The following is a 16,041-nucleotide window of genomic DNA, read 5'->3' as shown; positions in this document are numbered from 1 at the left end:
TTTCTCCCTCATCTGTTTCAGTGCAGTATACATTATTGAACCCATCTTTCTCAGTCTCCCCCCAACCCTGATGTCAGTCCTGTTTTATAACAGTGGCACCATGTGGTATTTGTCCTTTTGTGACTGAGATACTTCACTCAGCATAATGTCCTCCAGGCTCACCCATTTTGAATAATATTGCATGAGTTCCTTGTTTTTCAGTGCAGCATAGTATTCCGTTGTTTGAATATACCACAGCTTCTCTAGCCATTCATTTGCACACAACTCTTAATTCACTTCTCTGCTTTATGTCTTGTGCCACTCAAAACTCCAGTGATGTTTCTAAAACATTAGTCTGGACTTGTTTTTCTCCTCTACTTAAAAAATTAAGGAAGCTCCGCCTTTGCCTTCTGGAATAAAGGCCCAGCTCCCTGGCCTGCACCACAGTGCAGTCCCATCTGTGGGCTCGCCTGTGCTGCACCCCTGCCCGGCTCACCTCCCCCACTCTGTCCCTGCACTGCTCCCAGGCCCTCTCTCCCTGTGGACAGTTCCTGTGCCCTGTAGGGTTTGGTCTAGTTCTCCTTCTTCCTGACTCTCCCCTGACCTCGCTCCTGGTCACTCTCGTCCTTGCCCTCATGAGCACTTGTATGTACATCTCGGACTCTTGTTCTTGCTGGGTTCTGTCCAGACAATTCTGACTCCTTGAGACCCCAAGGGACAGAGAAGAACGGACCAGCAGGGTTCCCTAGCACGTGATATCTAGAGGAAGGAGGCCTGGTGGTACAGAGGTTAGGCATGCCATTGCTAACTGACCAGCAGGGTTCACTAGCAGGTGATATTTACAGGAAGGAGCCCTGGTGGTGCAGTGGTTAAGCATATCATTGTCAGTTGAAAGGTTGGTGTTTTGAACTCAGCAATTGCTGGGGATAGAAAGGGAAGACATTCTGCTTCCATAAAGACCACAGCCTTGGAAACACTAGGGAAACTGCTACTCCTCCTACCGGGATTGCAGTGCAGTTCCTCACCACTGGGCCACCGGAGCTCCCTACAGGGTCCCTAAGAAGTGACATTTACTCTGTTGGCAGTTTGTATCTGTAAAGATTTACAACCTTGGAAATGCCGTGGGGAGGGTCTACTCCCTCCAGTAGGGCTGCTATGAGTCAGAAGCAACTCAACATGAGCTTCGTTTGCGTCTTTGTTACTGTCTTAATACTTAGGAAGTAAATTGCCAGTCAATGGGTGGTTTTGAATTGCCAACCTTTCAGTTAGCAGCTGAGAGCTTAAGCAGTACACTCCAGCCAGTGACTCCTTAACAACCTCTGCTTTTGTTGTTATCATGCCATCAAGTGGGAACCAACCCATACCTGACTCACCAGAGGCAGCTCATCACATGGGAGAAGATTTCCCATTCTTCTCCTATGGAGCAGCTGGTGGATTTGAACCTTGTGCCTTTGCGATAGCAGCCCAGCTTCTTATCACCTGAATATTCTCTCTGTGTTTGTCAGCTTCAGCGACTAGACTGTACACACTTTTTTGCTGTTGTTGTTGTTATGTGTCACTGAATCAGAACTGATTCACAACTGATTCTCTAGGGAGTTTTCAGAGGCTGTAAATCACATGAGAGGAGATTGCCCATATTTCTCCCAAGGAGCACTGGGTGAATTCGAACCACCTGCCTTTGTGTTGGCAGCTTAACTCGTTACCACTAGGCCACCAGAGCTCTCTCCTTAACAAAGGGGTTGGTCTTGCATCTTCGTTCAGTGGCACTGGGCTGACATATAGAGGTTGTGTGTGCATATACAGATGCACACAGTGTTTGCTGAATGAATCGCTGTCATTTGGAGGGAAAAAAGAAAATAAAACCAAGACATTGTTTTTGTATTGTTGTTGCTATGTGCCATCGATTTGCTTGCGACTCATAGTGACCCTATGTACAAGAGCCATTCTATCCTGTGCCAACCTCGCCATCTCAAACACACTCATTCCCACCACTCTACTCACAGAATCGATCCATCTCATCGAGGGTCTTCCTCTCCTTCACCGCCCCTCCAGTCTCCCAAACATGATGTCCCTATCCAAGGATCAGTCCCTCCTTTCAACATGCCCAAAGTATGTCAGACGAAGTTTCAGAATCCTTTACTCCAAGGAGCAGGTCAGCTTCAACCTTTCCAGGACAAACCTGTTTGTTCTTCTAGCAGTCCATGGTATATTCAACACTCTTCTCCAACACCACAGCTCAAAGGCATCAGTTCTCTTTCTGTCATCCCTATTCACTATCCAACTCTCCGATGCATAGCACGTAATTGCGAAGACTATAGCCTGGATCAGGCGCACCTTAGTCTCCAGCTGGACGTCGTTGCTCTTTAGTACTCTTGAGAGGTCCCTCACAGCTGACTTTCCCAATGCAATTAATCTCTTGATTTCCTGGCTGCTGTTACCAAGAGTGCTGACTGTGGAGCCAAGTAAACTAAAAGTGTTAACTATCTCAGTCTCTTCACCATCCATACTGATGCTGCCAATTAGCAAAGTATTAAAAAATAACAACAAAAAATGATCTTTCTGCCATAAGAGCCGTATTAAAACAAAATTCCATGGAAAAGCAAGCCTGGTTTCATCATTGTGATTTTTGTATCAAATACACAGATTAAATTTCTATTCTCATTTAAATTTCCTACTTCTCTAACTAGAAGAAGCAGCATGTTTTAAAATAAAACCACCAGGTTCTTTCCAAAAAGACATGAACTCCTTTCGGCAGCCAATTCAAAATGTATATGGAAGTCAAGCCAAATTAATAAGAGAAAACAGTTCTACAATGAACCCTAATCCTATTAAGGGCAATTGTCAATCTAAGTTAGCCACTGAAAAATCACGCCGCACCCCTGCTGAGCTATATGGTTTCCTTACACCTGCTGTTGGTCTGCTGTTTGAAGGGCGTCCTTCATTTTGAATCAGGATGAAGATTGGGGGGCGGGGGTAGAATCTATGATTAGAACTGTCCTTAAACATGTCACATTGAAAGCGCCGTTGGAACTGGATTTAAATGTCCTTCCTGAAATAATAATGATAAAGTGACTCTGAGCTTCACGAGCCAGGCTGCTTCAGACCAGGAGTTCCCAGCCCAGCAAAGTCTAAAACCCCCGAGCTTGGGCTCTAGCAGCTGTGGCTGGTGGCCGTGGGGAGCCCAGCAGAGGGCCCAGTCCACCATCTTGTCCTCTTTCCCTCTCCACCCTGCTCTCCCCCAGCTTGCTGCTCCTGCTGTCCCTCTGAGGGGACACAGGGACCATTGGATGCTGGTGTAGGAGGAATTCTGTTTGTCCCACAGCCTCACCAGCTTCTCACATAACACCTACGACTGCCCTGTGAGTTAAATGCAAACCACACCTCCTGCCAGCAAGTGTCCTGCCCACGCATAGCTGACGACCTGGGGGTCACAGAGCCAAGTTGGGCTGAGTGGCCGTGTTTTCTAAGTCTTTGTTATGGGAGTAGTTCGCCAGGCCTTCCTTTTCCGGTGTTGTTAGGCAAGTTTGAACCTCTAACCTTAGGTTAACAGTGAGCACAAACCATCTTGTACTATCCAGGACCTTTCTAAGGAACGCTGGTGACACAGAGCACAGCACGTCAGCTTGCTAACTGAAAGCTTGGTGGTTCGAATACACCAACTGCTCTGCAAGAAAGAGGCGAAGACTTAGAGCTTTGAAAAGCCCATGGAGGGTCCCTGTGAGTCAGAAGCAGGGGTCTCGGAGGCCCTAAGAAAGGTACACACCGGGACAAGCAATGTCACCTGTCCCCACCCTCAAAGATGTGGCCAAACCCTCTGAAGCTGCTCACCTCAGATTAGCATGCAAACAGAGGTAAAGCCGCACACCCCTAGCTCAGTGCACGTGGGTACGTGCCCCGCTTAGTGGTTAATCCACCCCCCTCCACCTCGCACTCCTCTCCCCAAGTTCAGGGCCCTCGGCACATCCAGGATAAGCCAGATGGCACAGACTTAACCGCTCCGAGAAGACGGTCGGATTTTCCCGCTGACTGGCGGGTGCATGAAGCAGGCTTTCCTGGGTTGAGGCCGCTAGATCCCAGTTTGGCCTGTCTCCAGCGGCTTTCCTTTGGGAGGTATTCTGCAGGAGCTCTGCAAGCTCCTCTCGGGTGGTGACTGGTTACCTTCAAGTGGACGCCTTGTCTGGTCTCACACACACACACACACACACACACACACACACACACACACCCGTGTGTGCGGAGCCTCCAGGCGAGGGAGGGGACTGGAGGACACTGGTGGTTGTGGATTTTAACGTCTCCTCCTGATTACAGTGCTTTCAACACCACAGGACACACTGCAATCACCTGGAAAGCTAGTGGGTTACGTGTTGTACTATGAAGCAAAAGACCAGCAGTTCAAATCCACCAGCCATTCCACGGAACTAGAGCCCATCCGCTCCCATTGCTTAGGCCTTGGAAATCTGGGGGACATTACCTTTAACAGGAATTGACTTGACAACAGTGAGTTTGGTTTATGGCCAGGGGAAGGAAAGTTTGTAGCACAGTGGTTACACCTTCAGCTGCTAACCAGAAGGTCTGTGGTCTGAGCCCACTGGCTTCTCTGAGGGAGAAGGAGGCAGCAGTTGGCTTGAGTAAGAGTCCAGCCTTGGCGACTGTGTGGATTCTGTGTCCTGGAGGGTCACAATGGGACAGAATCACCTCAGTGTCCGCAGATCTGCTCTGGAGTGTTGCTTGGCGCTGGATGCTCTAGTGCCGTGGTCCTCAATGAGTTGTGCTGCTCACCCAAAGACAGCACATCTTCAGCAGTTCAAATCCATCCGACATATCCATGGGACGTCAAATTAACGAGGGCCTTTCTCACCGCCTGGTAGTGAGGCTGGGGTGGCAGGAAGCAGGGGTAAGCCCCTCCCAAGCAGGCTCAGTGGACAAGCTCTTGCTAGTTCTGAGCAAATCAGTGTCTCTTCTTCCCTAGGACAGTTTCTCAACCCTCCTTCGCTCACTCATCGCCTTCGAATTGGTTCTGAGTCACAGCTGGCCCTGCACTGGGTCCTCTTACCTTGGTGTTGAAATGCCATCGATACTGAAGGCTGTAGTCTTTGATCTTCTGCAGCAAGAGCTTCAAGTCCTCTTCACTTTCAGCAATAAGGTTTTATCATCTGCATAATGCAGGTTGTTGGTGAGTCTTCTTCTGAGAGCCTAGTGCTACATTCTTCTCCAAAGAGTCTAGTTTCTCAAAATATTTGCTCACCATGCAGATTGAATAGGTATGGAGAAAGGATACTCCTCTGACACACACCCTTCTTAATTTTAAGTCATGGAGGGTTCCCTTGCTCTGCTCACACAACAGCCTATTAACCCAGGTATAAGTTTCACATAAACACAAGCAAGTGTTGTGGGATTCCCATTCTTTTCTATGTTAGCCATAACTTAACTTGTTGTGATCCACACAAATGCCTTTGCATAATCAATAAAGCACAATTAAACATTCTGCCATTCTCTGCTTTCAACCAGGATCCATCTGACATCAACAATGATATCCCTGTTGTCATGGCCTCTTCTAAACCCAGCTTAAACTTCTGCTAATTCTCTGTACTTTTCTAGTCATTTTTATTTTCTTAAATATTTTCCTTGTATGTGATACTGTATAACAATTTTCATGTTCTGTTGGATCATCTTTCTTAGGAAGGAAACAAGGGCCGCTTCTGACCAGTCGGCCAGGTGGCTGTCCTCTAAACTTTCTTCCGTAGATTGGTGAGCATGTCCCGGGCTGTATCTCTCTGTTGAAACATGTCAATTGGTATCCCATTGATTCTGGATGCCTTTTGTTTTTTGGCAACGGCTTCAGTGCAGCTTGAACATTTTCCTTTTTACCACTGACTCTTGATCATGTGCTACTTTCCTAAAAACTCCATTGTTGGCCAATTCTTTTTGGTACAGAGACTGCATTCCCTCCATGTTCCTCTAATGCCTTGACTTGCAATCCTGAGAGACGCTTGACTGTGACAGAAGAAGGAAGTCACCACTGGGTGGATCCAAATCACCAACCTTTTGATCAGTCCTCCACCCAAGTTGTGCCCCTCCATACTGTGACTGGGGTTATGCAGACACCGAAACAATAGCAAATCTACCTGGGTTTAACGACATGGCAAGGTGAGTCAGTACACTGAGCTTGATTGACTAGTCTCAACCCAACAGTCAATGAACATCATTGCCGCATCTCATTATCACAACTCTAGTCTGGGAGAAGGTCCAGGCTGGCTTAGAAAGATCTGGAAAAGGAAGTTTGAGCTCCAGAGCTGAGTATGGAAAGTCTGGAATCATCCCAGGGAATGACAATGGCAGATACAGGGAGGAAGAATATGGCATCAGGATTGGAGGAAGACTCATCAACAACTTGTGTTGTGCAGATAACAGAACCTTGCTTCCTGAAACTGAGGAGGACCTGAAGCGCTTGCTGCAGAAAGTCAAGGACGAGTCTTCAATATGGATTGAAACTCAACATCAGGAAGACAAAGATTCTCACCACTGGGCCAATTGGCAGCACCATGATAGATGGAGAAGAGATTGAGATTGTTAACAATTTTGGCTTTCTTGGCTCTACAGTCAACACTCTTGACATCAGCCAGCAGTCAGGAAATCAAAAGATGAATTGCACTGGGAAAATCTGCTATCCGGGACCTCCCCAGAGTACTGAAGAGCAATGATGTCAGTTTAGAGACTAAGGTGTGCCTCATCCAGGCCATGGTCTTCATAATCACTTGATATGCATCAGAGAGTTAGGCAATGACTAAGAATGATAGAAAAAGAATTTATGCCTTTTCAGTTGTGGTGCTGGAGAAGAGTATTGAACATACCATGGACCACCAGGAGAACAAATAAGTCTACCTTGGAGAGGGTGAAGCCAAGTTTCTCCTTGGAGGTAAGGGATTTTGAAGCTCCGCCTCACATACTTTGGGCACATGGCCAGGAGGGACTAGTCCTTGGAGAATGACATCATACTTGGAAGGGTAGAGTGGCAGTGCTGAAGAAGAAGACCCCAAAGGAGATGGATTGATATGGTAGCTATGGTAATTAATGGGGATAAGTGTGTCAGAATCAGTGAGACTGGGTCAGGACAGGGCAGGGTCCAGAGCTGCTGTACATACAGTTGCTATGAGTCTCTGGTGACTTGATGGCACATAACAACAACAAAGTTGGCTCTGACAATTAAGTTACCAAGTCTGAGGTCAAAAACCAAGAGATTAAAACTGAGTCTGCTCAGCTCTTAGTGATTGGGAACAAGATTCCAGATTGGGAAGATTTCTAGAAAGGAAAAGACATCGAATATGGTGCTTGAAGGACAAGGGTGAGCCTCTAAGTCGGCAACTGCAGGCTCACTGCACCCCTCGTTCATTCATGCCTTCCCTTGTCACCCCCTTATTCATTTCATTCGTTCACACCCTCATTCATTCTCCCTTATGTGTTCATGGCCTCATTCATGGCCTCCTTCATTCATTTCCATCATTCGTTCATCCCCTCATTCATTCACTCATTTGTCCCCTCCCTCACTCATTCACTCCTTCATTTCTTCATTCACACCCAGCGCCTCCAGCTCCCGCAGCTGCTCCTGTCGGCCGTGCGACCACTTCCCATGGGCTGTCACTGCAGCTTTGTCTGGGACGTGTAATGAGGCGTTACGTGTGTGAACTGTGTCAGGATCCCTGGCGTCTCCACCTCGGATCCTCCGTGGGCAGCAGAGCATCTGGACGAGCATTGTTCAGACGTGGACTGTCCACCAGACAGTTCATTAGCAGCAGGAACAAACACGCAGTGTCCAGGCCAGAGCCACACCGCACCCTTCACTGCTCACTCCCTCCAGATCTGACCTCACAGGCGACACTCTCCCACCCTCCAGCCAGGCCTTCTTCACCCCAGAAACCCATTCAGTGGGTCTCCAGACTCAACTGCTCCCTTTCCACCAAAACATTCATGACCATTTGCCCTGTGCACGGGGCCTAGATGCTAACAAGGCGTTTCACTAGCAGGTCTTGTTCGGTAACCCCTGGGTGACCCTTGCAGTGAGCATCAGAGCCTGAGAGAGGCATGCCCAGGGCCACACGGTGATGAGTGACCAGCCCGGGCCCCAGTGCTCTGGTCTCCTTCCCCACATTGCCCTGTCACTGGCAGCCCCTCTGCAGGATGATGTTCTGAGGACACAGTGGTGTCCGGCTGATACTTGACCTATGGTGACACTCTTCTTTCATAAAGACGGCAGTGCATGCACCCTACAGGCACTTCTGCCCTGTCCATCAGGGCCATGTTGGGTTGGCAGCAGCAGCAGTAGTGAGACCATTTGCCGAGCGCTCAGAACAACCAGTCCGACTCAGTTATCATCTAATTAGTCGGCTACAACCCTCATAACAGAAAGTCAAGCTGCCAAGCCAAAGGTGGGTGACTCTAATCTGCAGCCCTCAGGCCAGACTGTAATTATTTTTGGTGAAACACTCTTCTAGGTCGTATAGCCCTGGTGTGTCCACTTGCTGTACAGTGCTAACTCGTGGTTGCTGTGAAGCCGAACACTGTGACACTGATGAGTCAGGTATGATAATGGTGACCCACGGTGGACAGCGTTTGGTGGAGCTCCCTGATTAAAACAAGGTTGGAAGCAGGAGTGGCATCCACTTCCATAATAGCTTGCTTCTGGAAACCCTATGAACCTGGAGAAAGGATGAAAGTTATACAAATGTCCAGGTCTTCCGTTCATAGGGTCGCGATGAGTCTCCTACGACTCGACTCAATGGCACTTAACAACAACAACAACCCTCAGGCAGATTCCACAACTACACATTTGTGGGTGGGAAATAAAATGCAGAGCGGCTGATTAACTTTTCCAAAGTGACTCCGCTCCCCAGTGGTGGGGCTTGCCCCCAGCAGTTTACCTTCCAAGCCTTAACCTCTAGGCCAGTGGTCCCAGCAGGAGTATCCACATAAACGCCGTGGGAGTGCCCGGAGCTCACGGAGTGGGGACCTAAGTATTGTAGCCTTACTGTGGCTGTGAGAACACCACACCACAGCATCCTGGTGACCCCACAGGACAGAGGAGAACTACTCTATAGTTTCCAAAGCTGTCATCTTTACAGAGGCAAGCTGCCTCAATGTTCTACTGCAGAGTGGCTGGTGAGTTTGAACCACCAACCTTCCAGTTAACAGCTGGGTGCTTTAGCCACTGTACCTCCAGGGGCTCATTGGGTCACTCCATGCACATGTGTGCGGGTCTGCATGCCAGACGTGTGGTTCTGAGGAGCTTGAGGGTTTGATGACGCAGCCTTAGTAGAACCCCAGCCATTCCGAGAACCACCAAACCAGCAGGTCTGAGTGGTCACCATTGATAACAAGGTCTCACTTGATGTGGGTGCTACTGGCTCAGGGCCTCTGCTTTGAGGATCTCTGACCTGGGAGTTGTGGAGAGCAAGCTCTTCCCTGTGAGCCGAAGTGAAATCTGACCACTGTCCCTTCCTTGGGCTTCTCTGAGGCAGGACCAGGCTGGGAGGTGGTCTTGCCGGAGCCTCTCTGGTGGGTGGGGAGGATGGGGTCGCAGGCCTGCTGGCTGGCTTCCTGTTGGCCCTCTAGCTGCCTCTAGCTCCAGGCTCCCTGCTTTGAATGTTGTCCAAGTCTGAATCTGGTGACATCCACAGAGATCTGATCATGGACTGAGAGGAGCTGCTACACAGCCGTAAATGCTTTTCAGATGATCTGCATTTTGTTTCTGGGTGAGTGAGAAAGAGCAGAGGTCTTCGTCAGGGGTAGAGTGAGGTGAAGTGGGGTGGGTTCTAGAGAAACCAAATCAGTGAGATGTATGTTTAGACAGAGGTTTACTCCCTGGGACTAGCTCTAACCATCATGGAAGTGGACATGTTCACAGTCCGCAGGTCAGGTGACAGTCTGAAGACTTTTCCCCAAATCCACAGGCTAGGAGATGGAAGGGTGAAAGCAGGGTGGAGAAAGGGAACCACTTCTGCTACGATGTCTCTTTATAGTCTGGTCTGAGGGATGGCTACCCCCTAAGGATGCTTCTTTAAAATAATGTTTTATTGTAGTTCTGATGAATATTTACACAGAAGTTGAAGTTTCCATTCAACAAGTTCGACCCCAGTTGTTGCCTTGGTTCACAGTGCAGGAACTTCCTCATGGTTTGCATTCTGGTTGTTCCATTTCCATGAATCTAGTTTCCCTACCCTCCTTACATTCTCGCCTTTGTTTTGAAGCCATTGTTGCCCACTTGGCCTCATCTAAGTGATTTTTCAAGAAGGATCAGAGTGCAGTAAAGGACAGTGATACTCACTGTATGGTGCACCAATTTGTGATTCGGCGACAGGGAGCCCTAAGGGCTTAGTTTGAGGTCAAGGTTTGAGAAGCCTCAGAGTGTCCACTCATCTCCACCAGCCCAGTAGGCACGGGTTGTGGTGTTTGTTAGTTAAGAATTTGAAGTTCCAGTTTGTTAGTTAGGAATTTGAAGTTCTAGTCTATCTTTTCCTCCCACCCTATCAGAGATTATGCGGATGGTGCCGGGTGGGACGAGGCTTCGATCTGTTGTACGAAACTCTGTGGCACCTCACAACAACGTCAGCATCTATCCACTGTGCTTTGGCTCAGAGGAAACTCCATTCAGGCAACTGATTATATTACAGAAGGTGATCATGTTCTTTTCTATTAACCTGCAGACAGAAACAAAACTAGGTTCGTTTATAGGACCGAGCCCTTGGACCTTTAACCAGCTAAGGCTGATTGGCTGAAATGGACCATCACGGCCACTGTCCTCCCCTCCCGCGAGCTGAGGACCCTCAGGCTCAGGTCCTGTTTCCCCCTCCCTGTAAGAATTCCCCAAGGATGGTCAGCTGCAGGAGGGCTCTGTGAGGGAGGGAAATAAGAAAGAAATAGAAATGATGCTTGGCTGGGAGTGCCTGCAGATTAACCAGCTAATTAATCCCCACAACAGTCTGACGAGGAACTAATTAATCCTTTAAGTACTGGAGGGTCCCAGGCCCTGGCCAAGTGAGGGGAAAGCTTCACTCATCTTGAGGGTGAGGCAGATCGCTCTCCACATCTTTGGGGGGACACCTCTGTGGGGACCAGTCTCCAAAGGCATCACCTCGAGTCCTCAGAAACCAGCCCTTCAAGGTCTTTCCAAAGTCAGAGTCACCACTCTGTTCAAACCAAATCCGATAATATACTGCCAGTGGCCTGGTCAAAACCCAAAGTGGCCCTGCAGGACAGAGTCCAGATATACTTCCAGTGACCTGGACGCAACCCACAGTGGTCATGCAGGACAGAGTCCAGCTAGACTGCCAGTGACCTGGTCACAACCCACAGTGGCCCTGCAGGACAGAGTCCAGCTAGACTGCCAGTGACCTGGTCACAACCCACAGTGGCCCTGCAGGACAGAGTTCAGATGTACTGCCAGTGACCTGGACACAACCCACAGTGGCCCTGCAGGACAGAGTCCAGATAGACTGCCAGTGACCTGGTCACAACTCACAGTGGCCCTGCAGGACAGAGTCCAGCCGCCCAGCCGCAGGGTTATCTTTAGAAGAGCAGCCGCTACATCTCTCTCCCGCAGAGCCACTGATGGGCTCGAATCACCTACCTGTAACTGAACACTTTAACAGCTGCACCACCAGGACTCTTTCATGCCACCCAGGGAACTGAGTAAAGTAAGAGAGCTTTGGGGAAGGACTGTGAGCCTCCGACCTCTCCAGGAATCAGCAGGGGAAGCAGGGAGCCATGGAATGTCAACACTGGAAAGGACCTTGGGGAGCTGGCCTCACCAGCATTTTTTTACAAAATCCAGAAGCCTGCTGTTCACAGCTAGAGACAACAGCATTGCTGATGTTTCAGAGCTTTTCCACATGACAGCGACACCGGAAGCCCCACTGTGAGCCCCCAGAGAGAGTTTACTGGCATCATCTGTGGGGACTTGTGCTGCTGACCCGGAGGTGGTGCCTCACTGCTGGTTCGAATCCACCCGCCCTTCCTTGGTAGAAAGACAGGCTCGCTCTTCCTGAGTGACATACAGCCTCTGAAGACCTGGAGTCGGCTCTGGCTGGATGACAATGAACGAATATGTGCCAGTCACAGGACAGTAGAGAAACACCCCTCCCACCCACACAGATTTCCAAGGTGTAAATATTTGTGAAAGAATAAATAAAAATATTTGCAGAAGAATAAATAACTAGGAATCTTTGTGGGTGCAGCGTCTTGGCTTCCTCCACTTCTGTAAAGAGTGGAGAGCAGTCCGGGGTTGAGGGGAGGCAGAGAAGGAGGGGAGGAATGATGTCCACTGCATTGAAACAGATGAGGGAGAGAACTGTTTAAAAGGGATATATGATTGGGTATTATCGTCATGACAGGAGTCTAGAATGAAGGCTGCACAGTGGAGTGGACTTAAGGGGAGGAATTGCCCAACAATGAAAGGGTTTTTCTTTTACTTTTTAAGGAGAAGAGTGAATTGGGGGGTGGCGTGGGGGACAGGGAGAAAAGTGCAACAACAAATGAATGGAAACCCTAAGTCTCTGTAAACTTTCATTAAAATTCATTTTAAAAAAGATATTTTGCTGGGAAAGGTGGAGGAAAGTCCCCTGTAAGATAGATTATTAGGGCCAAGCCTCTCAGAGAACGTGACGATGGCAGAGAGTAGGACAGAGTTCGGATCTGTTGGTCGCTGTAAGTCATAGTGGACTCAATGGCCTCCAAAAACAACAATAACAACAAACATCAGTAAGCATTCATTGTGTGTCCGTCTCCCTCCCAGCCCTCAGGAGGTGAATCTTCATCCAATGGCCGGCACACATGAGGGCTCTTGGTCTGGTAGACCAGAGAGGTGAGGAATGGTGAAGCAGAGATCTCCGTTTAAGTGTGAAGAGGGCAGTGACTGAGCTCTGGCCAGGGTGGGCACTGCCCCACACTCTTCGTGAGATCTTCCAGGGCCCCTGGGTCATGTCATGAGGAGGACACACTCTACAACTTGCAGTGATGTCCAGGGGCCCCTGTGTGGGCATCCCAAGCTGGAGTGGGCATCTGTGTGGCAGAGGCTGAGGGTGTCTGATGGCTAGTTTTTTTCAGACCTTCCTTTCAAAGTGCCTTTGAGGGAATGGAACTTTATCCTCTCACTTACTATTTTGTTATTGTTGTTATGCGGCATCAAGCTACCTGTGACTCAGTGACTCTATATACAATAGCTCTGAACCCTGTCCTGTCCTGAGCCAGTCTCACAGTCTCCAACACACCAACCCCTATTGCCCCAGTTACAGTGTCAATCCATCTCATCCAGGGTCTTCCTCTCCTGCACTGTCCCTCCATCCTTCCAAGCATAATATCCTTCTCCAGGGTCTGGTCACTCCTGGCCACATGCCCAAAGTATATGAGATGACGCTTCAAAATCCTAGCTTCCAAGGAGCAGCCTGGTTTCACCCTCTTCAGGACAAACCTGTTTATTTTCCCTTACTAGCAAGCACATGTGCACTTGAGTTGCATTTATAATGAAGAAGAAAGCACGTTTCTGGGGGCCAGGTGCTCACTGAGAGCCCTCTCAAGAACTCACCTCAACAACGTCCTTGTCCGTGTGTTTGCAGAGGGTGTTGGGGGCTGGCCCTCTAACTGGGTCGTTTCTCTTGGTCCACAGACAGAGTGTATCAGCACTGCCTCCAGGGAGCTCCTTCATGCTCAACAGGCTTTTCCTTTCCTGCTTCTTTTCAAATGTCTGTCTGTCTGTCTGTCTGTCTGTCTGTCTGTGTATCTTGGAGTGCTTTCCCCTCACTGTGTCTTTCTTTTTTCACGTAGAGTGAGATGGACGAGAACCAAATCCAGATGGCTGGAGATGACGTGGATTTGCCCGAAGACCTCCGGAAGATGGTGGACGAGGACCAGGAAGAGGAAGAAGACAAGGATTCCATTCTCGCCCAGTTGCAGAATCTGCAGAACATGGACTTGGACACCATCAAGGAAAAGGCGCAGGCGACCTTCACGGAGATCAAGCAGTCGGCAGAGCAGAAGTGCTCAGTGATGTGAGGGGCGGCAGAGGACAGGGAAGGGGGCTCTGTCTGTGGTGCAAGAGAAATGACCCAGTTAGAGGGCCAGCCCCCAACACCCTCTGCAAACACGCAGACAAGGACGTGGTTGAGGTGAGTTCTTGACAAGGCACTCAATGAGCACCAGGCCACCAGAAGTGTGCTTTCCTCTTCATTATAAATGCAACTCAAGTGTAAAATTCAGTGAATGATGCTGGATTGGTCTTTACACATAGATCACCAGGGCGACCAGGCAGAACCCAAAGCCAATGCCCATTTCTTGTCCAGCCCCCTTCCTTGGGGCCACCTCACTCTGTGCAAACACTAGAACAGTGCCGGTTCCCTTCACAGGTGACAGCAAGATGTAAATCCAGAGGTGGCTGAGGACAGAGTCACCACCTTGATGCTCTTGGTGTTTCTGGCTGGAGCCGGACATTTGGACATTTCTAAGTCATAAGATGGGTACAAGGACATGAAAAAAGATGACAAACTCAGGCAGAGACTTTGCTAGACTTCTGCATCATAGATCACTATTCTAGGGACTGTGGCTAGAACAGACTTGGGAAGGCAGGGCGGGAATTGGGGGACACCATTGATATTTCCAAGTCCAGGACCATCTCCTTTTACTTGAACTTGGTGACAGCAGTCAGAACAATGGGCATTGGCAAATACAGTGAAATCAAATGACACCTCTCACTTCTGCCTCCTCTCCTCCTCTCCTTCTGGCCCCTCACCCCACTTTTCTTCCTTCCCCCTCTCCAGGAGAGGGAACTAAAGAAATCAGTCTGGAATCTCTCCAGACTACTTTTTAGAAAGTTCTCCTGGAAGTCTGTGCTGCAGGAGGTCTCCAGGTGGCAAAGCTTGCACACCACTATTAACCTAAAGGTTGGAGGTTCAGATCCCCCCGGGAACTCCACGAGGGGGAAAAAAAAAGGCCTGGGTATCTGCTTCCCTCAGTTCACAGCCAGTGAACTCCTCTGGAGCTCGCTTCTCCTCGTCAAAACTCACGGGGTGTCGTGAAGCAGAATCAGCTCAGTGGCAGTGTGTCTGGGGCTTTGATTTCTTTGGATCTTTTCCACAGGGATATTATTCAAAAGATCTAGAGTATTCACCTTTTAAAAAATAAGTAGAACTGTTTAACTAAAGTTGACCAGATTGAAACAAAACTATGGTTTTCCAATAAATATGTTCATAGTATAAATGATGCTCAGAGACAAGTTTCCAATAAAGGTTTTATATCATAAAATGTTGAGTGGGAGAATGAATCAGCTTTTCCGCTTGTTAGCAGCTCAAGGGGCCAGTGTCTGGAGAAGAAGAGTGGGCTAAAGTAAAAAGAGGAAGACTCTCAACAAGACAGACTGACACAGTAGCTTCAATAAGAGGGGAAAGCCTGGCAGAGATTGTGAGGATGACAAAGGTCCCGCAAGGTCATGCAATGTCATGTAAGGCCATGCAAGGTCACGTAAGGTGAGTGGGAGCCTGCTCACTGCATGCAACAACAACTGCAAGAGTAGGTCAAGTGGGAAAAGTGTGATTGGGAAGAAGAAGAAAACGAATGAATGGCATGAAGTGTGGGATCTCCGTGCACCTAACCTTGCCCTCCGTCTTCTCCCCAGCAGTCCAGATAATGGACCATTTGTTCCATGTTCTTGCATTTCTTGGGTAGTACAAATGGACTTTTCACTTAAGACATCAGGATACTTAGCACTTTACAAATGTCACACACACACACACACACACACACACACACACACACACACACAAATTGTTCTAAGCACCTCACATCTCTTAATGCAATCAAGAATATAAAAAATGAGATGGGAGCTCTGGTGACCTAATGGCAAGAAGCTACACTGCAATCCCAGAGGCATGCAGTTCAAATCCACCAGATTCTCTGCTGGAGAAGGAAGGGCAATCTCCTCTTGTACCAGTTGGATCCGATTTGATGGTACACACACAAAAGAATAATTTAAAAAAAAAGAATATAAAAAATGAAAATAAATCAAACCACAGGAGCCCCTTA

The 16,041-nt window shown here is 48.7% G+C and overlaps 1 protein-coding gene across 1 annotated transcript in view; it reads left to right on the top strand.

The window, feature by feature from the left end:
• CPLX4 (complexin 4) overlaps positions 1–14,019 on the top strand; it is a 35,597-nt gene extending 21,578 nt beyond the window's left edge. The window contains exon 3 of the mRNA XM_006892721.1: positions 13,792–14,019. Coding sequence (XP_006892783.1) covers positions 13,792–14,019 — 228 coding nt within the window. The remainder of the gene's footprint in view (positions 1–13,791) is intronic.
• The last annotated feature ends 2,022 nt before the right edge of the window (positions 14,020–16,041 follow it).

Source organism: Elephantulus edwardii, unplaced genomic scaffold, assembly GCF_000299155.1.
Source record: "Elephantulus edwardii isolate Elephantulus edwardi_28Jun2011 unplaced genomic scaffold, EleEdw1.0 scaffold00118, whole genome shotgun sequence".
NCBI lineage: Eukaryota > Metazoa > Chordata > Mammalia > Macroscelidea > Macroscelididae > Elephantulus > Elephantulus edwardii.
This window is presented reverse-complemented; position numbering and strand designations above follow the sequence as displayed.